Source organism: Zosterops lateralis (genome assembly GCF_965231275.1).
Source record: "Zosterops lateralis genome assembly, chromosome: 8".
Classification (NCBI taxonomy): domain Eukaryota; kingdom Metazoa; phylum Chordata; class Aves; order Passeriformes; family Zosteropidae; genus Zosterops; species Zosterops lateralis.
The window spans coordinates 7,567,089-7,591,052 of NC_139768.1; the positions used below are offsets into that span (position 1 = coordinate 7,567,089).

At 42.0% G+C, this 23,964-nt stretch overlaps 2 protein-coding genes across 5 annotated transcripts in view; one reads left to right on the plus strand and one right to left on the minus strand.

The window, feature by feature from the left end:
• The first annotated feature begins 11 nt into the window (after positions 1-11).
• Positions 12-19,084, plus strand: AP3M1 (adaptor related protein complex 3 subunit mu 1). Of its 3 annotated transcripts, none has more exons than XM_083866068.1 (9): positions 12-35; positions 8,312-8,587; positions 9,211-9,382; positions 11,651-11,788; positions 13,686-13,771; positions 14,127-14,260; positions 14,951-15,158; positions 16,506-16,650; positions 17,944-19,084. In XM_083866068.1, exons 2-9 carry the CDS (start codon positions 8,315-8,317, stop codon positions 18,042-18,044), a joined length of 1,257 nt encoding a protein of 418 aa, XP_083722194.1. In that variant the 5' UTR covers positions 12-35; positions 8,312-8,314; the 3' UTR covers positions 18,045-19,084. The 3 variants fall into 3 exon arrangements, with proteins under 3 accessions (XP_083722194.1, XP_083722195.1, XP_083722193.1); XM_083866069.1 differs by lacking the exon at positions 12-35 and adding an exon at positions 220-301; XM_083866067.1 differs by lacking the exon at positions 12-35 and adding an exon at positions 4,521-4,668.
• A 1,917-nt stretch (positions 19,085-21,001) lies between these two features.
• The window catches only part of VCL (vinculin), a 55,320-nt gene continuing 52,357 nt past the window's right edge, over positions 21,002-23,964 (minus strand). For both annotated transcript variants that reach the window (XM_083866303.1, XM_083866302.1), the window contains one exon: positions 21,002-23,582. In XM_083866303.1, coding sequence (XP_083722429.1) covers positions 23,436-23,582 — 147 coding nt within the window. In that variant the 3' untranslated portion in view covers positions 21,002-23,435. The remainder of the gene's footprint in view (positions 23,583-23,964) is intronic.

The window sequence follows — 23,964 nt, forward strand, 5'->3', positions numbered from 1 at the left end:
CTGCCCAGCCGAGCGCTGCCGCGGCGCCGCCCCGGGTGGGTTTAGCGCCCGGGGGCCGCTCCCCGCTCCTTCCGCCCGCTGAGGCCGAGCGGGGCCGACCGGCCGTGAGGGGCGGGCGCGGCAGCGGGGCCGGCGGGCCGGGGAGGGCCGGAGGGGCCGCGCTCAGCGCTCGGTGCTCGGCTCAGGCAGCGCCCCGGCCGCCCGCGCCTCCCCCGGGGGGCGGCCCCGCGCCGCCGCCGGGCCTCGCCGCCATCTTGGCCGCTGCCCCGGGAGCGGGACGGGCCGCGCCGGGCCGGGGGAGGTACGTGGGGCGCGGGCCGTGAAGGGAGGGAAGGAAGGAGCGGGGCGGCGCTGCCCTTCCTCGGGGGAACGGGATCCCCGCCAGGCCGGAGCCGCCCGTGCCCGGTCCCGGTTGGCCGGAGAGGGGCAGGGGCCACATCTCCGCCGGCGGCGGTAGCGGGAGGCTGCCTCGCAAATCCGAGACTTTTCCTACCACCCGTTTCCGCTGATCGGTGCCCATTTAAATACAAAATCGTTGGCCTGTTGGAATAAACTCCCTCTTGTTCCGTTGTTCCGGGCTGTGGCGGAGATGCGGAACCGCCCGGCGGGGAGTGAGCAGGGCCGGGTCGGGGCTCCGCACCGGCGGATCCGCACCGGGATGAGGGGCAGGGATGGGCGATCGGGATCATTTACTGTCCCAGTGGGGGCACACAGCCCGCAGGACCTGCCGAGGGGCCGTGCTGGAGCCGCCGGTGGTGGCAGAGCCTGCGGCGAGGCCGGGCCGGGCCGGGAGGGGCAGGGCAGGCAGGGCCGGCTCACCTGGGTCGGTCTGGAGCAGCTTTGCTGCAGCCCGTGCTGTTCCCATCGTGCTGGACTTGCTCAATTAGCCAAGGGCCCTGCCAGTGCGGATCTGTATAATATTCGCTGTCAATAAACCCGTTATCATCCCCCACGTCGCTCCTGCCCTGTTCAGTTCCCAGCCGTAACTGAGTGGAGGTTGTCGCTTCTTTTCTTTTGTTTCAGTTGAAATCTGCTTTGAATTAGTAATGCAGTTACCATCTTTTCGGTATGATGAATGGTTTATACCCATTAAGTGTTAATCAAGCTGGAGGAATAGTGTCACCATTCAGTGTAGCTTTTCTATAATCAACCAGGCAAAAAAATCATATTTGAATGATGAAAATTTGTGTTCATAGCAAGGCAGGCTGCAGTACGGGAGAGGAAAAGGTATTTTGCAAGAAAAGCAAAACCAATTCGATTGCTCATGCAAGAGATGGAAACAATGTTTTACAAAAGAAATTACTATTGCCAGCCATGGGAGTGATTCTGCTGTGGGATTTCCCAGCAGGTTTGAATCATACATAGCTTCTCATTTATTTATTAAAGAGAGAAAAAAAAAAAAAAAAAAAAAAAAAAAGGAAATACCTGAAGTATCTGAATTATCTGAATGATAGTTCTCTGTAAAAAATGTTTTGGGGTTAATATGTGCCATGATGGGTGCTAACTCAAAAGCACAAGCAAACTTGGGTTTTTGGGGGAGGAAAAAGGGACAAACAGATTCTTTACTGCCTGTGTGCACTGTGCACATACCTGAAAATTCCTTGCAAATGGCAATTGAAACTTGAAGAATACTCCCTGCCCTCTCATTTTTGATTTTGCTGGTTTTATTCAGAAATTAAATTTTCTGTTGTGCAAGACAGCTATGCACCAGCTAACTCCCAGTTATTTTCTCATATAAAAATCTCCTTACATGAAGAATCTTTAATAAAAACCTTGTCACGAGGACTCAGCAAAGAGAAATGGAAGTCCTTGAGGTAGAGAAGTCTGAACAGTAGGAGACGAGTGGTAGCTGTAGTTCATGGCTGTAATAATGGCAAGAAACCAAATTAAAATTAGTTTAAAATGTTAAGTGCCTTCCTCTTATATCCCTTTAATTTTTCCCCAACTTACAGTTTCACATATGATTTTAAAAAAATTAGTACAGAGAAGTACTTTGATATCCTAGGATTGAATCCCCTACAGAGAAGGGCTTTGATATCCTAGGCTTGAATCCTGCTGCCTTGTCCATTCACAGTTCTTTATGATTTGGCTGGACTATAAGCCAAATTATCAGTATTTTCTTGAAAATACTATGGACAGTAAATATATGGTGTGATACTCACTTTGTCTGTGTCCATTTAGCCCTATCTGTCTCTTCAGTGCTGCTTTCAGAGAGTGAATTCCAAGTCATCCCTTAGTAGTCCTAAAGCTGCTGGTTCAGATGTAAGTTGTGCTCAAAATGTTCCATCTCCATGTAAAACTCTAGTTTTAGCAATGAATTTTTAATTGTTTTGGTGTGGGGTTTTTTTCCTAAGAAACTCTTGCCTTTCCAGCTCTTACAGAAAAGCTTTCTATTCTTGCAGATCCCAAAGGGAACTGCAGTTATTCAGGATCTAATATTGTTCGATTATTCAGAATCTAATATTGTTCTGTTGACAAGAGATGGAACTCTCTTGCCAGCAGTTAGAAGATTTTTACTGAAACTAAATTGAACAGAGGCGCCATGCAAGTGTATTATTGGAAAGCTCATCAGACAGTAGATGAAATGCTGCACAAATTCTCATGCAGGCTGTAATTGCTGCTGGTGAAAGAACAGAGGAAGTTGCAAATTTTGTTATGGATACCAAACACTGATTTAAGACAACTTCAGAGTATTCTCAGAGGATTACTTCCTTTTACAAACAATTTCTGAACGTTACTAACAGTGTTTTAAATGAGAGCAAACATAAATAAATATATGCTGAACATCTGGGAAGCAAAGCATTCCGTCTTTAATAGGGATGATCTTGCTGATAAAATATGTCTTAGTAGTTGTACAGACACAAACAATTCATGGTGTTGAGTAAATAGAAAGTTTTGCTTCACTAACAGAGGAGGACAACAAGCAGTTCTTAAAAAGGGTTCCAAAAATGTTTTTACTTTGATGTGCAGATACCTAAGCTGTAAACATCTTATATGTAAAAAGATTCATGACACTTGAGCAGCATCATTAAGGCACAAAAACAATAATAGGAGCATAAAAAACCCCTGTGAAATTACAGAACATTCGTGTTTTAGTAAACCTGAGACTTCCAGATTTATCAACTTGAATCACAGCTGCTAATGATGTGTCAGGCTGGTCCTGCCAATTACAACAATATATCAGACCTGCTATGTTGGTTTTCTTGCAATTGTTCAGGTGTTTAATGGGACTTCTCTTAGGTTTGCTAGTTTGAAAGCCAGTGAATGGGGTTGGGAAGGTCAGGAGCACATTTGTGGCACATTTTGAATTTATAGGAAAAATCTAAAGTAGTGACTAGCTGATAGTGACAAAAATACGAGCTTTACAATAGAAATAGAACTGCCTATTTTAGCTTATTTCTCCAGATTACTTTAAGCATTTGATTACTTTCCATCCACTTGTCACTAAGAGTTAATTTCCACAAATACATAACAGAGACTAAGACAGTCTACCTCCATTAATCCTTCCACCCTTCAGAGCAGCTCTGCCAAATTCAGGGAGTGTTGAAGACTTTTTTTAGTGATGGTCGTGTTTGGAGCTGTTTCCAGTAATTAGTGTTAGCACTGAAGGGCATTCCAGAGGTCAGTGATAAATTCTTCACTTCATGATTTCAGAGCTTTGAATGTAACTCAGCTCAGTGTTATGGAAAAGCAGCTGTTGACAGTATTTCTGCATTAATTACATTTTAGAGTACTTAATTGTAGCTAAGGACAAGCATGTGCAATCAGTCTTTTTTCCCATGCTCCCAGCCTCTCTCTCTTGCCAGTCAGCTCCACTTTTGTCTTGTGAGCCTGCTGTGACTTTAGTCCAGATGTGTCCGTGCCAAGAATTTGAAAATCAGTAACATTGCAAATCCAGATTTAGTCAAAAGTTAGAGAATGTGGACACAGTTCATTGAAGGCATCTTGGTTAAAATATGTTTTTCTTCTCTGTGGACTTCAGATTCTGGTAGAATGGAAATGACTGAAGAATCTCGTGGAGTTTTGCATGTCAGAGGAAAGATGGGAAGACTGTGAGAAGAAGCTGTGACACTGCAGGGCTGCTTGTTGCTGCAGACCCTGACTTTGCAGTCAGGCAGTAACATGAAAGGCTGTCAGACTACTGAAAATGGTCTTGAACAGTTTGCTTTGGCCTAGATGCAAGTAATCCATGTACACCTTCAGTCTGCTCTTAGGTAGGCCTAAAAACAGAGATAACAATGGCATGTCCTTTAGAGTATCCTAGAAACACTTTCAGTACCTTACATAGAATGGTTTTATGCTGACATCTCAAAAGTGCCGTCTGCATACACTGCTACATGGAGAAAACTCTCATGATTCCTGAATTCTGGTGATGTACTTTTGCTACTGTTTCTTAAAACTTAGGAACTTTGTTTCAAGACCTTTACCCTCAAAGTGCTGCAGCTCTTAACACACTTGCTATTGGCCTACAGATGTGAGGAATTTTGACCTTACTGGCTTGATTTCTTATGTTCAGCATTTGTCAGTCTTTTTTGCTTTTCTGCAGAGTCTTGTGTTCTGATGAGACAAGAAAGTCAGGTACTGAGAAATTAATTCAGGAGTCTCTACATGTCTGAAATGAAATCTGGCACTCAGAGTAACAGGGAAGTCTTCAGTATTTGGAGCAGTGTAAATATTTTTTGTTAAATAATAGTTTATATATCTTGTATTGATATTTTTGTAGTGTTACCACTTCTAAGATATTCAACATGAAATCCATCTTTAATCAGCTGGTGCCAATCACTTGACACTGTATGGGATAAATCAAATTACTTGGTCTTGTGTATAATATACTGATGTCCCCACTGCTATAAGAGCACTTTTATTCTAGTCAGCACTGGGAATTGTACCAACTGAGCTGGCCCTTGACTGACAGGGCAGGGCTTGTGCCTCTGGGGCTGCCTGCTCTGCACTTAGACTGAAAGGAGAGAGCTTCAGTTTTCCAGAGCGCTTCAAATTAGCAGCTAAAACTTGTGAAAGAAGAAAGGAGTATGTGAGAGGATTTGAAGGGAAGTCTTACTCTAGAAGCAGAATATGTATCATGGGAAATCCTGTAATCCTTATCTTCCTACTTAGAAGACAGGGTAGGCAGCCAGGTGGGATTTTGCTGCTCGGTTTCCATAGGTACTACAAAGCTGTCACCTGCCAGGTGTGGTCCCCTGGATCAGTTTGCTCCTCGGGTTCACCATGAGGCCACACAAACACTCCTGTGAACACGGCTGGTACCTGGGCAGCTTGGGGCAGAGGAGTAAAGAAGGGCAGTGGCCAAGTGCTCCCTCCCCTTCTGGCTACCCCTGCCCTCCCTTGGTTGTTGATCAAGTCATGGTCTAATATCCTAAGTGGAACTTAGGGCAAAAGAAAGGGCCCTGCCATTACAGTCATTTGGTGCACCAGGAGTTTGCTGTGATTGCGTGGTCTGCTGCACAGCTGTGCTTGTTAAAAGTATATTGTGACAAATGCAGCCATTTCTGATTCTGATGAATAGAATCTGGATGAATGTTAACAGAAGCGCAACTGCTGGGGCTTACAAGCACTGTCACACGTGTCTGATAAGCTTTGTCAGAGTATCATTGGAGGCTGCCTGCTGTCCAACACAGCTCCTCCAGACCGGGCTGTGGATCAGCTCCTCTGGAAGTGAAGTCTTACAGTGCTGCTTGTACTGGACTCTCAGATGCAGCTTTGTGTGCATTTAATAGGAAATGGGTCTGATATTTGTTAACAGATACACTATTGTATTGATTTAAAAATGTACAGAGATCTATTCTAAGCTTTATAGCTGAGCACCTTCCTATGTGTGGGCAGCCATAGTGTTGAACAATACTGACATTCAGTGGTTGATTATACTTTCCACTGTTGTGTGACTATCCAGGAGATTTTGGAAGGCTTTAATGTTCAGTGCTGGCTGAATTCAGAACATGTTTACTTGAACTGGATTAAAGCAATTGTGTCAAGGCTCCTTTATAAAAATGCTGTGCTCACAGTATTAAAATTGTCTGGGTTTTTAAAACAAACTAAATTAATTAATTAAACTAAATTAATTTGGTCCAGGAGAGAGATAGTAGAAGCATGCAATAACACTTTGTATCTTTGTTTCCTTTCCCACTTTTAAGGAAATGTGCAGTCACAGTTTCTGAAAGAACTTTTCTTTAACATTCCATATTGGCTTAGATGAATATTTTTGTCCACCTTTTGACTATTGGTCTTTTTTTGTTGGCTACCAAAGACAGCGTGCTCTTGGCAGGAGGTATCTGAGACCTGGCATGGCCCCAGTGAAGATGAGCACATTGCTGTCATGCATGTGAAGGAGCAGCTGGAGTTTAGAATTTGAAAAGCTGGATCTTGGCTCTCTTCCCACATCTGCTGACTTAGGTGGAGGGAAATAGCACTCGGACAACCTTCTTGAGCTGTCCTTTTTCACCGTCTTTGGTGAGCTTTGGAGCACATACTTTTGTTTTGTCAAAATCTGGAGGGTAGACCATTTCTCATTCTTACAAGTGTATTTGTAGATGAGTTAGTACTCTGGGTAGTTTAGATTGAGACACAGCAACACAAGCTCACTCTGGGTGGAGCTAAGTGCTTATTCCAGTATTTTGGAATGAGATTTAGTTATACAGTGTTTGGACTCAATAAAATAAATCTCTGTGGGACTGGGCCATGTACATCTAGATGCTTCCATGCTATCTTTACAGTAGTGTGCCAGAGTTATCAGAGAAGGAGCAAATTTTATTGCGTTTTAGGACAGGATTCTGGCCAAACATGATAAAATGAATGAAAACTATAATAGGTTTTTGGTAGGTGTGTTTGGCTTCTCTTGGACATGCGGAGTTGATGGTGGTCTTCCTGTTTCAAGGTGTGGACACCCAGTAATTGTCTGGTCTCTTTCCAGTCCTGTTTGAATTTTTCCAAAGACTAACTTTCAATCCTGGATCTCCATTGCTATCATCTGCCCATTTCTACCACATGCCCTGGACCAGCTCTAGCACTCTCTGGCAGTGTAATAACTGGCGTTAGGAAGCTTGTTTGACCAGCAGCTCCTTTTGCTGGGTCAATTTCTGGCTGGATCATTTTCCTATGCAAAGCCACAGACCTACCGAAATCAATATGTGAGAGGCAAAAGGGAAGAACAGCCAGTGCCAGGGGCAGCTTCCTCAACTACAGATGAATTTATGCTTGACATTGAGTACCAGGTTAATTTCACCTTGAGAAGCTGCTGTTGGGGTTACAGTTTGGTTTGTTTTCCAAGCCCAAGTTTTATCTGGTACTTATTTTTGTAAGAGGGTCATTATGCTGCAGGTCAGCCAAAGCATTGTATCTGTCTCATGTAAAGGCTGAAGAGATAAACTGAAGTCTGGTAGCATTTGTCTCCTCTGTAGATGCAGAGATAATAGTCTATTCATTTTATCAACTACTTAGTTCACTTGCTATCGCATTAGAAGTTGAGAAATAGACTTGGAATTCTTTTTTTTAATAGGCACATAAGCTTCTTGCCCCATGAATAAAATGAAGGATCAGTGGCTTAGGCATGTTATTTGTAAATGTTTAAAGAGATAAGAAAAAAGTTACATTCCTTACCTGCAGTTTATACTCCCCTTTTACATAAGTGAGCTTTTAAGTGAAAAACATTTTATATAAACATATTTCATGCATGCCAAGCACATTTGAGGCAATTTTATTCATTAAATCAGCTTTAAATTGCTAGTTTTGTGTACTTTTAATGAATTCCAACCCTTTACCCAAGTGCAGCTTGGCATAGATCATAAGACTAATCTGCCAGCAAGTAAAAAGCACTTTTCTAGTTGGACAGCTGAAAGCTGACAAGCTAAAGAGCTGTATCTTTAAGATAGAGCAATTCTAAGTTATGTGGGCAACTGCCAGGCCAACTGCACTGCCATAGGAAACCTTCTGTGCAAGTGACTCTTTCACGTCGGCAAATGTGTTTGAGCCAGCGCCAGCTCATGGGAGTCAGCTTTTCTTTAAGAAATAAATTGCAAATACCAGATAGAGATGAAAGTAGAAAACGAGGGTGCTTTCTTCATGCTTGTATTGTGATATACATTAGCAGCTTAGTCCTGTGGCAAATATTTTTTGGTGGAATGTTCTTCTTAATAAAGAAAATGGAATTCAAAGAAAAGCAACAAAGTGGATATTTTTCCAAAATTCAGAGTGCGTGTTAATAAAGAATAACCATCATAAGAAAGCGAATCTGGGATAAGAAATGTCAATCCACATATCCTTTTGTTTATCTTAACTTCTTTTAATGTGTTTCCAACAGAAAATGATCCACAGCCTGTTTCTTATAAACTGTTCTGGTGATATATTCTTGGAGAAGCACTGGAAGAGTGTTGTGAGCCAGTCCGTGTGTGATTATTTCTTTGAAGCTCAGGAGAAAGCAATCGATGTTGAGAATGTGCCTCCTGTCATCTCAACTCCACATCACTACCTCATCAGCATCTACCGGGATAAAATCTTCTTTGTGTCTGTCATACAGACAGAAGTGCCACCACTCTTCGTGATTGAATTTCTGCACCGAGTAGCAGATACTTTCCAGGTGTGTCACCATGCAGTGATTTTAAAATTCAGTGTCTGAAGGGCGCCTACAGGGAAGCCAAAGAGGGACTCTTCATCAGGAACTGTAGTGATAGGACAAGGAGAAATGAGTACAAACTGGGAGAGGGGAAATTTAGGGTAAATTTTTGGAAAAAATTCTACACTCTAAGGGTGATAAAATAGTGAATGAACAGGTTGCCCAGAGAGGTTGTGGATGCCCCAGCTGTGGCAGTGGTCATGGCCAGGTTGGATGGGGCTTTGAGCAACCTCAGCTAGTGGGAGGTGTCCGTGCCCATGGCAGAGGGTTGGGACCACCCCTTAACATTCTGTGATTCTGTGATTCTAAAATAACTTCAAGGGGTTTTTTGTATAAACTTTTGTTAACATAAATAGTAGTACATCACATTACATTATTTCACTGTTCATGTTTGCATTTATTTTCAGATAGGTGATAAATATAACATTAACAATATGTCCTCAGACTATAGATATAGCCAGTTTAGGCACTAAAATGCCTTCATATATTAAAGGGTTTCTGTAAGAAAAAATCAAACAAACTTCCTTTTGCAAAGCATTCTAGCAGGAATAAAAATCCTCTCTTTTGTAATCTCTGAATTTGTTTAGGATTACTTCGGCGAATGTTCTGAGACGGCAATTAAGGACAATGTAGTAATTGTGTATGAACTTCTAGAAGAAATGCTAGACAATGGCTTTCCACTGGCAACAGAATCCAACATACTGAAGGAGCTGATTAAGCCTCCCACAATTCTGCGCTCTGTTGTCAACTCCATCACAGGTATGAAAATATGTAATTTCAGCAATGACAGCTGCTTAAAAAAAAAAAAGCCCCATCATTCCTTGTAGTTAAAAAATAATATATTGGTGTGAATCTGTAAGGTGAGGGCACTGTCCTGCCACTTCTCATCAATAGGAGTTGAATAAAAACAACTCCCTCCTTATTTGCAGTTTATGCCTGGCCCGTTTGCTGTCCTCAGAGGCACTGCCTGGTTCAACCACAGCTGCTGAAATCCCTCAGGAACAGCAGCTCCTAACACAGTCAGGACATACTGGAGACAGGTGCTCTGGGGTCGGTACAGAGCTCACTCCAAGCCTTGAATAACTGAGGGGCACTGGAGAAGGTTAAGCATTTTGTAAGAAATCCTTACAAGAAGGTATAGAATAGATACCTAATAAATCCTTGATGGGTGGGAACAGATAGCAGATAGCCTGTCCTCATCCTCCACCCTGCCCCCACCACCATGCAGCACATGGATTCATATGGATTTGATTTCGCAACTGATTTCAGGCTGTTGTAAATGGGTCTGTCTTGCAGTGATGAAGCCAAATGTCTGTCAGCTGAGCTGGTGGAATCTGTTTGTCTGGCAAGCGGGTGCAAGGGAGGTGAGCCATGAGATGTCACATGGGGGCAGAGGAGACGGTGGCCTGTACATTGTGTTAGAGAAGGGGACTAGTTGGGCTGCAGGGCCACACGTGTAACACCCAGAGGAGCTGATCTTTAAGGTGGTAGATACGGTTTAGTCTTAGAGTATAAATCTCATCGGTTTTAATTTCTGTTATTTGGAGTTCAGTTAGGTTTTTTAAATGTGGATTGGGATGCTAGTATTTACACTTATGAAAAAAATTACATTAATGGACTAGATGGACCTCTGTAAGGAGAATTAAGACTCCTGAAACCAAGGGTTGCAGCATCAAATCCTCTTGTTTTATCTAAAGCCTTATTAAAATTCCCTGGGAGCCTAAAGCACCTGCCCAGTGCAGCCTGCATCTTGTCACTGTCAACAGCTCAGCACTGAGCAGGGGGAAACAACAGCCTGAGAGGTCTCCTCTCTACCTGGCCTGGCAGCACTGCTGCACCCTGCAAGGCTGCTGAGGGACAGACACAGCAACTGCTCCTTCTCAGAGATGCAGTGGGAGTGAAGAAATGGTTGCAACTCCTCCCCTGAGTTATAGCACATGGTGATGGGGGGGGGGGGTGGACTTTAGGATGGGGTTTGTTTGAGTAGCTACTATTAGCTTAAAAGAATGAAAACTTCTGTTTTCTGCCTGCCAGGATAGGGCCTGCCCAAGTAGATTTTGTAGAAATGATACCTGCTGGCCACCAGGATCTCAGTGAAGCTGTTCCACGTGGCAGGGACACACTACCATGTTCATTGTGCAAAAGGGCACAAGTCAGCAGGAGCTGTGGCCCTGTCCCAAGATGTACTTCTAGCAAAGGGAGTTGTTTCCACTCTGCTGGGATTCTAGCATCAGTCACCTAAGCCTCCGAAGTGATAAGATTTTTTTTTTTCCTTTCTAAAGTATCATCAATTTACTTTTGTAGCCAGGGTAGCTCAGGAAGCCTTCTTCTCATGCTGGATAGCATTGAGTATCAGGAGCCAAGGGTGAGAGCAAGGCAGGCAGAGCAGTGGCATCATTGGTCAGGAGCCCAGAAGTTGAGGCAACAGGTCAGGGACAGGATCAGATGATAACAGGTCATCTGCAGCTCAGTGATTGCCAGTAACATCCACCAGAATGGGACAGGCCAAGCCAGAAAGTCCAGTCTGGGCCAGGTCTGGATGGATTTGACACATGTTACATTGATGCAGGGTAGCTCAGATGGGTACCAAGGGTGAGACCCTCAGCCTAACACCAGCTCCAAGCAAAGGTTGTAGGAACCCTCTCTAAGGCTTCTTACACATCATGCTAATGACTCTTACCTGTTAATCACCCCTGAAGTCATCCAGCTAAGACTCTTAGGAGAAGGGGGAAGGAGGCTTAAAGCCCTCACAGAGAGCTGTCATGTCTTGAATTAGTGATGAAATCCTCCACAAAATCTAGCCCCACATCCACTCCCACTCAAACCTCCTGCTGACTTGAGCACTGGATTTTGCTGTGCAGGATGTAGTCTGGGATAAGTCTGGATACATGGCTCCAGTGCCTTCACATTACCTCACAAATAACATTGCAAGGGTCCAGGCTCTAGCTGCAGTTCTTGGGGGCAAGCCTTACCTTGATTTTTAATTTTGTAATTAATTACTGATTTTGTGTTCTTTTCATTTTTAAGGCAGTAGTAATGTGGGAGATACACTCCCCACTGGACAGTTGTCCAACATTCCTTGGCGCAGAGCGGGAGTGAAATACACGAACAACGAAGCCTATTTTGATGTCATTGAAGAAATTGATGCAATTATAGACAAATCGGGTAAGGTGCCTTGCAAACTAACATTTGTTTCTCAAGTGTGTTTACATGTAGCTAATGATGTTTTAGAGAGAATACAGTCCAACCTTTTTTTTTTCTGCCTGTGTTTTCTATACATGCATTTATATCTTAGGTAGAAATATTCCATTTAAAATTATGAGCTTAAATGTATTTCTTCAATTCATCTTAAAAGAGCAACATGCTCTGGGCTGTTCCAAGAACATCCACAGGAAGTATGTTTTCTGTTTCTATATTAATTATCTCATAACAGGTATTTGAAATGTGATGAAAAAATTATCTCCCATTGTCCTGCTAACAATATACTGTAGTCCTTGACGGCCCTCAAGTGAGCAAGACAAAATCCATCATTAGCTTTCTTGTGATAGCAGGATAAACTTGGTGCAAAATAGTTGGACAGTATTGTTTTCCTTATATTTAAACTGGAGCCAGATATTATGAAGCATGATAGTACTTCTTTCTTTTCTACGAATGAAACGTATCATTTTCAAAAAGCCTTTACTCTGAGATTTAACTTTGAGGAGGAACCTGATAACTTATATGCCAAAAAAAAGGAAAAAATATGCAAAAAAAAAAAGTGCAAAGCTGTGGGCTGGAACCTGATGTTTTGTTCAGTATTGGGGCCAGCAGTTAGCAAGGGTGAAGACTGCAGGACACCCTTTTGTGGTGGTATGGGACAGGGAGCTCACCTGATTATTCATTCAGTGCTGCTGCTGTAGCAGTGTCAGTGTTGGTTTGGTTCTCTACATCACCTCAGCAAATGCTTTGGCCACCATTGAAGTGGACAGTCAGTTATTGTGCAGCTCTCACAGTCTTGAATCTAAAAGAAGGTGGCTCTTCCAGGCCCTTATAGGAGGAGATGCTGGTGACTGTGTTACTGTCCTACTCCTCAGGATTCCCAGGAGTAGCGTGAGTGCTTAGTCTGAGAAGGTACAGTCAAGACCATGGTGAATGTCTGTGTGTATTTCCAGCAAAACCAGTGTGCAGCAAGTGTTTAATTTCCTACAGAGGGTCTGCTGCAGCAGACGTAGCTACTCTTTTCTGCTCTGATCTCGTGGGGACTAGCAATGCCAGAACCCTTCTTTATAGCCTTCACGAGGACTAAAGTAGATAAAGTTGCTCTGCTTGAATAGGGAAGTTATCTTGTTTCACAGGGGTATGGTCGACTGCTTTAACCTGAAACAGGATCCTTTATTTTCAAACAAAATATAAAGCCACCATTTCTCCTTCCCCTTGCCTAGATGAGACAGTGTCTACCTATCTTCTAAAATTACCTTTGCATGTGGAGCTAATTAATTAGTCCAGAGTCCTGCTTATGCCTTTTTCTACTTAGAGGGTATTTCAGGAAATGAGCATTTCCTGGGTGAAATGCTTGGTACTCTTGGTTTGGGCTTTGGGGTTTTAGTTACAGATGTATTTAAATTAAAATGAATATTTAATTCCATTGTTAAACAACCTTTACTTGTGAAAGCTAAAGTTAGCTGGAGCTTTATAGCCCCAGCTTATTGCATTTTGACATTGACTGTTTTGATGTGCTTCAGCTTCCCTGCACCACTACACAACTTGCTAGGGATGAAAGAAAAGATTCAGGGCTGGTGTGTTAGGAAATTCTTATTTGCTTATTGCTGGAGCCAGTTCAAGCACATCCAGTACAAGTCCTGTGTAACAGCTGGCACAAATATAATTAACCAATTTGGGACAGGCTGTTTGCTCTGGCTCATGGATTTCAGCAAGCTGCCCAGGACACAGGTAACTGGAATGACCTTTCCTAGCTGGGCTTGGCATGTTGTTGAGTGTTGTGCAAATGTCCTCTGTGCCCTTCACCACATCTGTTAGGCCTTTTATAATAATGTTAAGTCAAGTGTCTTGTTTTTGCCTGCAGGTTCCACAGTTTTTGCAGAAATCCAAGGTGTTATCGATTCGTGTATTAAGCTCTCAGGAATGCCAGATCTCTCTCTGTCTTTCATGGTAAATTCAGCCTATATTTGGGAATCTTAATTGCTCAGGATTTATTTTTCTTAGTGATCAGAGTTAAACAGCTTTAAGATCACTATCACTGTTTCATGTGTTACACATGTGAAAAGTAACAAATTGTGCATTATATTGTAGAAGCTGCATTGTTCAGTAGTTGGAATAGCTTTTGTCTGTACATAAAAATACTCTCACAGGAGCTGCTGTACTGGGTCAGATCAGAAATCCATCTCAGTAACACATCTCTGATAACGTCTCAGAGTCTAAGAAACAGGAATTGGGTAGAGTTCAGCAGCTGCTCAAACTGCTGGTATTGATGAAATTTCACTGACCAGTCTGTCACCCCTTGCAGAACCCGCGGCTGCTGGACGACGTCAGCTTCCACCCCTGCATTCGCTTCAAGCGCTGGGAGTCCGAGCGGGTCCTTTCCTTCATCCCCCCGGACGGGAATTTCCGCCTCATCTCCTACCGCGTCAGCTCCCAGAAGTACGTGTCCATCAGCCCCTGCTCCTCCAGCCACGCCACTGCTGCTTCCCACTGAGTGAGGGCACAGTCCTCCTTGTTCATGGGGAATTTGCCTTGCTCTGAAGTGGGTGTGCTCAGGTTTTGTCTCATCTGTTGCTCTGTCCCCACTAACAGAAGAAAACCATTTTTCAGTGACCTGCAGATCCTCAGCAATAATTTTTCAGTGGAGTAAATCACACATGGCAGCAATATAGGGATATTCAGTCCTAGTAAATGTTGTTGGTGCTAGATGCTTTGTGGGTAAGTCTCTGTGCACATGGAGGACTCTGAGTTTCATAAAGAGAGTAAAGCAAAAAAAGTCCAAACTGCAGATATTTGCAAACTAAAACCTGATCTGACTGGTGACTCTTCTGAGATTTGGATCAGTGAGATTACTTATTAAAAAATAAAAAAAAAATAAAAAAACAGATGAAGAGAGAATAGGACAAGATATTTGAAAGAAAATATTTTTTTCCTGTGATTCTCTGCTGATAAAATTATTTCAGCAATGATGCTGAAGAGCAGAGTATCACTTCACTTATCGCTTCTGAAACAAACCAGTTCTAACATGAACACCTACCAGAAACACAAGAACCATTTATCAGAAAGTGCTTTAACTTCTCAAGCAGAGAACTAGCCAGGATGCATTCAGCTACTGTCTTCTCTTTTCAGCTTGGTGGCAATTCCTGTATATGTGAAGCACATGATCAGTTTTAAGGAAAATACTTCTTCAGGAAGATTTGATGTTACCATTGGACCAAAACAGAATATGGGAAAAACAGTAGAAGGAGTTGTCATGACAGTTCACATGCCAAAGGCTGTACTTAACATGAACCTCACTGCTACACAAGGCAGCTACACCTTTGACCCAGTTACTAAAGTAAGTCTTAAATTTTTTATTTATTTAAATATCAAAGATGGGATTACTACAAGTCACCCATATTTCAGAATACTAGAACAGTGTTCCACATTTGGCAGAAAACTCTGTTTAGCATAGTTTTGTGAATTTAAAATTTACCTTTAAAATTGACTTTTTCAAACTTAGATAAGCACCAGCTCTGATTTGACAGTATTCTTTTCCTTCCCTTCCTCTCTTTTCACCCTGCTCTTTCACCCACTACCATCTTTCCTTAGTGAATGCAGCAGTATTTTGCTGATAGTTTCAGCCACAATATATTTTGCAATATATGTTATGAAAACATTTTTCTGAAGAAAATGCACTAGCCTTGAAAATGGATAGACAGAAAAACTGGGAGCAGGAGATGAGAAAAAATTTCTTCCAAAAGATCTGCCTAAAGACACACAGAAAAATAAAGTGTCTGAAAAAATGTGTCTTGGATTCCTGATTCCTTGCCTCTGAGTTGGGGTTTCAGACCTAAATCTCATAAACTCCTGAAGCCTTTTAGTACCCAGGAGCCATTTTGCTGAAAAGCAGTTTGAGCCAAACCATTCTGCTGGCTCTAATACCCTGCTCTGAGCTTTCTGCTGCCCTTGGAATATCTAAGTCAGCAATTCCTTAAAGTTGTTAGGGAAAGCTCTCCAAGCAGCATTTTGTTCAAAAACAATAGACCTTGATCTTTTTAAAAGAAAGGCACCAACAAAAAAGCTTAAGGTGTGCTTTCCTCTCTGCAGAAGTAAATTTTACTGTGTTTTTATCAAGAGCTGGAATAACTAGGTGGATTGAAACTGCAAAAATTTTTTAAAGCATAGAGAATTGAGGACTTTTTCTGCATTTATGAATTTGTGATAAGAACAAACAAACCACCTCTTATGGGTGAGTAAAGAGCCTGCTTGGTTCCACAATTCTCCAATGAATGTAAGAATCAATGGCAAACAAGTGAACCTTGAGAAAGTTAGTCTGGTTTAGATGTCTCCTGTGGTCCAGTGCCTTGTTCCTGCCCTCTCCATTCTTATGTCTTGTGTTTAAGTTTCTGTGGTCCTTGTGCTGCTCCCTGTCCTGGCTTCATGGATCCAGCTGACCCAAAGACACATCAGGGTCAATTTTCCTTAGCAATGGGAACAAGATGTTCTCAGTGCACAGACCCACAGTGACAGGGTGAAAAAAGACCCCACACCTGCAGGAGCCCTCTCCCAGCCAGTGAGGTAATTCTCAGGGCTCCCAGGCTTCTCTCTGTACCCAGCCTGCAAACTAAAAGCTGGACATGAACTTGATCTCATGGGTTGTTTCCTAGAATGCTACTACTGCTATTCTCTCCTTCCTGACAAGGTGCTAACGTGGGATGTGGGCAAAATCACCCCTCAAAAGCTACCAAACCTGAAGGGCATAGTGAACCTGCAGTCTGGAGCCCCCAAGCCAGAGGAGAACCCAAGTTTGAACATCCAGTTTAAGATACAACAGCTTGCAATTTCAGGTGAGTGGGGGGTATTACATGAAATTGGTGCTGGCAGAATGAACTGATGTAGGAAATTAAGTGGGAAACTGTTAATCATTTAATTGGAGAGGCAGATCTGAAGTCAGCTTGGTCTCAGATGATAAAGTCTGATTTACCCAAACCTGACAGTTACCCTTGCTGGAAGATTTCTTTTGCCGGAAGATTTCTTTGCTGGGAATTGTGAACTCCCATTTTTTTTGCTCAAGAAAAACTGTAAGAAGTATACAGAATGGATTTTGCTTTTTGACTGGTGCATTAAACATGCAAACTTATCTTTTTAGTGCAAATTGATGGATGGTGATTCAGTGTGCTGCTCTTGACTTGCTTTAGCCTTGTACCACTAAGGCTCTTTCTAGTGGTCATAAAGATGCATTTATTTTGAAGAATGCCCTTCTTACTCTTTCCTTGTGGAGCTGGTTAGTTTTCAATCTTTGAAACAATCAGCAAGTAAAAGCAGAATGAAGTCTATAGGGTATAAGTGCAAAAGTAAATTTAAAGCAGACAAGGCCTCAAGTCTGCAAACACTTAAATCATGTGGGTTGTCCCTGTGCAAAATGCTTTTCCAAGCAAGCCTTGCAGGATTAAGGCTCTAACAGTGCAAGAAGTCACATTCAGAGAGGAGGAGGACAACTGAAAGCAGTTGATGAGAATTGGTGGTAGTACATGTAGTATCTCTCTGGATAAGTACCAGGCTGTGGTCATTTTGGCCCCTAGACTGAGTAAATAACAGTTCCTGTGTAAGAGCAGAATCCTGCAGCTTCTCTTAAACCAGTTTAAATCTGGCAAGACAGAGCTGGTACAGTGGCTGGACACCAAAGGTAACAGACCTGTGAGAAAGCACAGAACAACCTGAAGCTGTAGGTTCTGGCCTCCCTCAAGGAATAGCAGAGGGATTGCTGGTTCTTGCCATTACGACTTGGAGTGAAAAGAATTCTGAAACTTGTCCTTTGCTTCATCTCCATGATCGGAAAGGAGTGCAGTGTCCAGGAGCTGCGGAAGATAGACTCAGTCATTCCATAGTTCATCTCTTGGAAGGAGGATGTTGGCTTAGGGAGTAAAAGAGAAACAAAGTGTTGCCCTGCCAAGACAGCTATGATTAGGTGACAAGAATGTTCTCATCTGCTGCTTCAAACCAGATGAACTTGTGAAAGAAAGGAAAATGAGAATCCTAACCAATTCTAATGTGCTTCAAGACAGCTGGATTTCTAATCAGACTGCTGTGATTTCTAGGATTCTGCTTTTAACTTTGTACTTGTCTCTGTCTTTTTTCAGGACTGAAAGTCAATCGCCTAGACATGTATGGAGAAAAATACAAGCCTTTTAAAGGTGTCAAATATATTACAAAAGCAGGAAAATTCCAAGTCAGGACATGAGAAGATGCTAAGAGGAAATTCCCCTTAAAAAAAAACTTGACTGCTTAGTGACTTATGTTGGTTAGGTGCCAATTAATTAATAGACACTGATTAGTTTGGGATCAAAGCATTTGTGCACAGCAGCTCTTAAAATGAAATCATAGCTTAGTTTTTCTTAATATGGCTTTAAAATAAGGTACTTTTTTTCTATTACACTTTCACTCTTTTTTTACTGAATTGTTGTGCTGGTGAATAGTTTGGTATGGGCAACCCACAAAATGTTGCAAACACTACACTGCCAGTCAGATACCAAAGCCCTGAGGTCAAGCACATTCTGAAGGCCAGACAGGCCGCTGGAAAAAGTCTTCTGCTGGCATGTTTTGCTGCTGCAGCTGCCTGCAATGAAAGCTCAGTTTCACCCACAGCCAGCTGTAAGCAAGCTGGCATTCCACAAAGCAGCACGCAATCCTTTCAGAGAGAGAGAGCAGCAGTGAGAGGGGCAGGGGTCCCCCCGGGGCCTGGGACATTGCAAGTGACACTCCTGAAAAAGCTTCTGATGAAGTAAAAAATAATTTCTGTGTTGTTTACAAGAAATCGCCTTTCTTAAGAAGCATTTGCCTTAATCAGCTTTCATTTCTGCCAGCTGCAGATGAGCTGATAAAAATAACATCCTGCATTAAATCTGGGAGGTGATTGTTGCTTCAGTAATCCACTTTCTTTCCATTCAATCTCATGATCCCCATGATTTTTTTTAAGAATACAGTTGCAGAGAGTAAGATCTATTTTTTATGTGAAGCCTTTGCTTTGATTTAGACGTTCCACTTGTTTGAAGTGGATGCCACCAGATCTGTGCAGTGTGTACCTTCGAGCGTAGCTTTTTAGATAGCACAATAGAAGTGTTAAGTGTATTTAATGGTTGTGTGCTTTAATGTTCTGAAATAAAGGGAACTCTACTGCAAATATGTCTCACCTTATGAAATGTTCGTGCTCTTGTAAACCGTTCATGATGATCTTAAGCAGGAGGGATATGATGCACCATTAAATAATGACTATTTGCTACATCTTTACTGAACTTGATCATTGTGCAGCTGCTTAGAGTTTTAAAAGGCTGTTAGGAGCCCGACAGGTAAAGTCCCTTTCTTATTTTTAAATGGAGGGCAACTATTTATTTATGATATTTCAAAGACTCAACAGTCAGAGCAAAGCTGACTGAACTTCTTGTTATACACCAAGAAAAACCTCTCTTAACCAGTCCATACTCCAGAGTAGCTATCAGGTTCCAAACCATGCATTTGGTCAGTATTAATTAAGGGTGGGATACTGGAGACTCTCTCTGACCTGTTTGGTTTGCAAATGGATGAGTAGGTACTGGCTTTGCTTCATATAAAGAGTAAGAACCAAAGTCACTCAGTAGTCAAAATTTCAAATACTGGGACAAAAAGCGATCCAGTGTGGAAAGAGGAGGGGTGATCCATCTGAACTTTGGCAGCAAGTCAGCAAGGAAAGAAATGGGCATAGAGTTTCTATTTGTAACTTCAGTAATATCATCAGGGTAAACTTGGCCATAAACAACTATTTTGAATTTCTAAAATTCCAGTAAATCAGCACTACGAAGAACCAACATCTAATAAGATCTTCCATTTGTGTAGACACACCCTGGTTATTAAAAGCTACCAACTTTCTAGTCTGCCTTTTTCAATTCATCCATCAATTCAGCACTCACCGCACAGCTCCGCTCTGCTTCGGCAAGTGGCATCCTTCACTTACTGTAACTGTAGAAGAAATCTTGTCTCCTGAGGTCACTGGTAGCATCCCACGCTGACATCTGAGCAGCTGGAGCTGCTCTCTGCATTAGCAGCCTGGAAATGCTGGCCCGTGGCCTGTCAGAGCTGACACCTTTCCTGAGCCAGGACATAAGGAAGTGTCAGAGCTCCAGTCCCGACCACAGCCCTCACTCCTGCTTGTGACTGACTGAACCAGGCCTGCCCACTCCAGGACCTCGAGCACCAGAGGAGTGGCACAAAAGCTGTTGGCAGGGGAAAGCCCAGCTCATCACCACAACTCTCTGGCAGCAAGAACTGCACTCACTGGTAGGAAACCAGTCTGGGCATGGAGATGTGTTTTGTCAAGGAAATGGTTGCAGGTGTATGAGGCCAGTACCTTTTCTTGTAAATGTGCTGGTTCCTTCTCTATCTCCAAACACTGCAAGCTCAGCTGCAGAAGGGGGCCTGTGTTCCTGTTCTGTTTCTGTTTAAAAAAGAAAGTACCAGCATCTCTGAAGAGTAGAGTTTAGGGAATCAGAGGATACCATTAGCAAGGAATTACACTGCCAAGTTTTGATTTCACCTTCTCCTCATGTCCAGCTCTGGGAGTGCTGACAAAGGTGGTTGTCTCATCTTCTTTCAGATATGGAAAGAACAGTACAAAACTGAATTTTATCAATTTTTACTAAATACCAGGTACCTTCTGGTACTATGGGGCTATGTTTGGTCCTACAGTACAATAAACATTGGTTCCACCAAGTCAGAACATTGTGTGCTGGTAGAAATTTTTAGCAAGAAAATGTTTATAAGACATTCCTTACAGTGTCAGAGTGAAGGAAACACAACAGGGGTTTCATAGTAATCATCCCTGCATTCAGTTTGAGAAGTAAAATTCACATTAACAAGATACTGATCAGAGTAGAGTTCTTCCCTTACTGACAGGACCAGGCCAAGCCCATTGCAAGTTTTCACAACAGAGCAAATCACTGTCAGGCCTCAGGAAAATCTGTTCTCTCTCATTGAACAAAGCTTCCAGTAAATTCTTTAATTACTAGTTTGACAGGCAAAAAAAGACAAAAACCCCGTGGTTTAATCTTCTCCTGTCTGAGAAACTTTGCACTTTTTTTCTGTTCAGAACATGTAGAAACAACTGTTCTTTTGCTTTTTGCTGCTCTTCTTGTTACAGCATCATCTACTGCTGTTACCATTAACACTCAGAAGCTGATATTTGTACAAATGCATTTTTATTGTTTTAACAGAACCAAAGAAAGGTTGAAAACATTAGACTATACAATACATTTTGGTTTATAAACAAAGTTTTATAGTGGTAAAACATTTCTAAGTGACATTCACGGTCTTATTTAAATTTTTGCTGCACTTGAGGTCTGAAGACCAATAGTGTTCAAAAATGCAGAAATTGCATAAGGTGGACAAGTATCTCGGCTTCTATAAACAGTTCGAGAACTTAGAGCAAACATTCTGGAAGAATATCAAAGGCAACCATGATTCATAACTCTCCTGCAAACATTCCTCAATAAACAAAAAGTGATCTTTGGCATAAACAATTATGTATTAAAGGCATTAGTAATATTGCATTAATATCATTCAAGCAACTAAACAGTGATGCTAAAATAATAATAATTAAAAAAAAAAATCTCAAGGAGAAGCCTGGATGGCAGGGGCAGGATTAGGGGATGTGAGGAGCATTGAAAAGCAATACAGGAAGACTATTTAGAAAATCCCTTTAAAACAATCCCTACGTATTCAGTGTTATGTACTATTAAATAGAAATTACTACATTAAAATTATGTTAAAGATCTGATATAAACCAACCAAATGCATCCAGGTTAAGGCTCTGGCACCCCTTCCTTCCTCCTCCTGTTGCAGGTAACTGCAAGAAGAGAGTACTAAGGAAAGATCCTAAGTACCAAATATTTCATAATACCCAGACACAAGGAGCGAATTCAAGACGAACACACGTCTTCTCTTGCTGAGGTCAGTTTGAGACAGTTGTATTATCAACAGTTTAACTTCCCTTTTTAGATAACAGTGCAATGAAGGGGATGGAGGGGAGAAGGTCCAAGCACAGAATAACTGTTGCAGGCAGGCAGAGGACAGCTGACTGTGCTGTGTCTCTTCCTTTGAGCTGTTAAGACTGAGAAGTTTTTCCCCAAGGACACTTCTGTTCAATTGATCGTGCAACAATTCTCAGCAAATTAAGAGGGCATTATGAGGTCAGTGCTGATTTGGGCAAAAGTCTGCAAGTAGTCCTTGCAAATGTAGAAACTCATTCTCAAACAAGTTTTCCTTTCTATAGGCCATTAAATGAATGTGCATAAATATATAGATATGAAGGCATATTCAATTATGGAGGGATAAAATATCACAAGTCTATTTTAGTAAGGGGAGGGAGTTTGGTTTTATTGTTGTCATTTTGTTTGGGATTTTTTTTTTAAAGATACAGTTAATGCTTTGTTCAATTCACTTGAAAAAAAAAAACAAACTTTGAGACTCCAAACTCTACAAGCAGTAAAAATAATGAGGTATGTGCAGCATTAGGAACCACCATTTGCTGGTAGCCACCAGCTTACCTAAAGAGTGTTTCATATCCCTGCAGAGCTCAGGTTTCAAAAAGCTTATGCATTGTTGGAAAGAAGAGCAGTGAGGCTAAAGGTATTTTTAAATGGAGTATCTTTATCTTTTAATTTTCACCTTGAGCAGCTGGAATAACATTAGATGGAGGGAAGAGATAAGAATAATTGCATGTGCTCATTTGGTTTTCAAAAAGAAAGAGCCAGCAGGTGGCATTTTCTGGTCCTGGCCATGCAGTTAAGTTAAGAGAACCAGGATTTTTCAGCTCAATACCTTGCTGAATTGAGCAAGGAAAGAGTTCCATGATTTAAGGTCTCCAGCCATAAGGCTCAGGCTGTCAATGACGTGCCACTAACATCATCTGCAAAACCTTTCAGTACAGTACAAGAGTTCTGGAATGCCTACCTACAGGGTGACAGGAGGGGGACAGGGACAGCTCCAGTTTCTGTTAAACTACTGTTGCCAGGCAAGAATCAAAAAAAAAAAAAAATAGCATTTCAGACATGGAGTTTTAATCCTCAGTTTACAACTGTTCTGCTGCCCCACCTTCCCTTCTTTTAATCAAAAACCCCACACCTTCCATCATTTCTGCATGGTTTTAGAACAGCCCAATAAAATCTCGTTGAGAAGTTGAATGTTTCTGTATCAATGATTGTCCCTAAAAAACTGCCAAGTAACCAAGTGTCCTAAACTCTCAACACAAGCTTAAAGTGAGGTCCATGTTTTATATCATCACATGGAAACTACTGAAATATACAGTGCATAAATGAAATGTGCTTCTGGGAGTACAGAATTCACTAAGAGAACCTTGAAAAGAAAAAATAATTAAATTATAAGAACTGTCTACTGTTGGCAGCAAATTAGAGGTGTTGGATATCAAATGTGTTCCAAAGACATTTGAAATGCATTATCTTATAATTCATACCCTTAGAATGGGGCATTAGCACAAGCTAATCTTAAGCTCATGTATACAGCACCTTTTGCTGTTAATATATCTCTTCTGTTTCCAAAAAAGGCATTTTTATGTTACAGAAAACAATACTAACGTGGCAAGTATTTACTGATACCATGGGGTCTTCCTGACCCAGCGAAGAGTGAATCCAGCATCTGTTCTTATCTTAATGGATGCTGCTTCAGCTTCTCTCACAGTTTCCTTCACAGACTGCATGAGGTTCTGGGCATTATGGACCAACATCTCAGTTGCCTGTGAAGAAAAATAAGAATTTCCAATATATCAGTAAATACCATGATTAGGACAGTAGCATGTAAACTCTTTGTGCACAAAGACTCCCAGTACAAATATATTTAAGTCTGCTGCCTGAAACCATGAAAATAAAAGTGAAATAACTGTCTCTGGGAACCAGCAAGTGCTATCCTGACTCAAATCAAAACTTTCCTCTTCCTCACCGTATATTTGTGAAAATCTGAATACAACCTTAATGTCGCTAAGTAGAATAACCTCCCTGGGAAGCCAAAGCTGCGGGATTTCTCCTGAAAAGATGCCTTTGGAAGGACACTGAGCTGCAGGGGACCGGGATGATGTTGGAAAATAAACGTTTCCCCTGGAACCCACCAGAGGGCGCCCC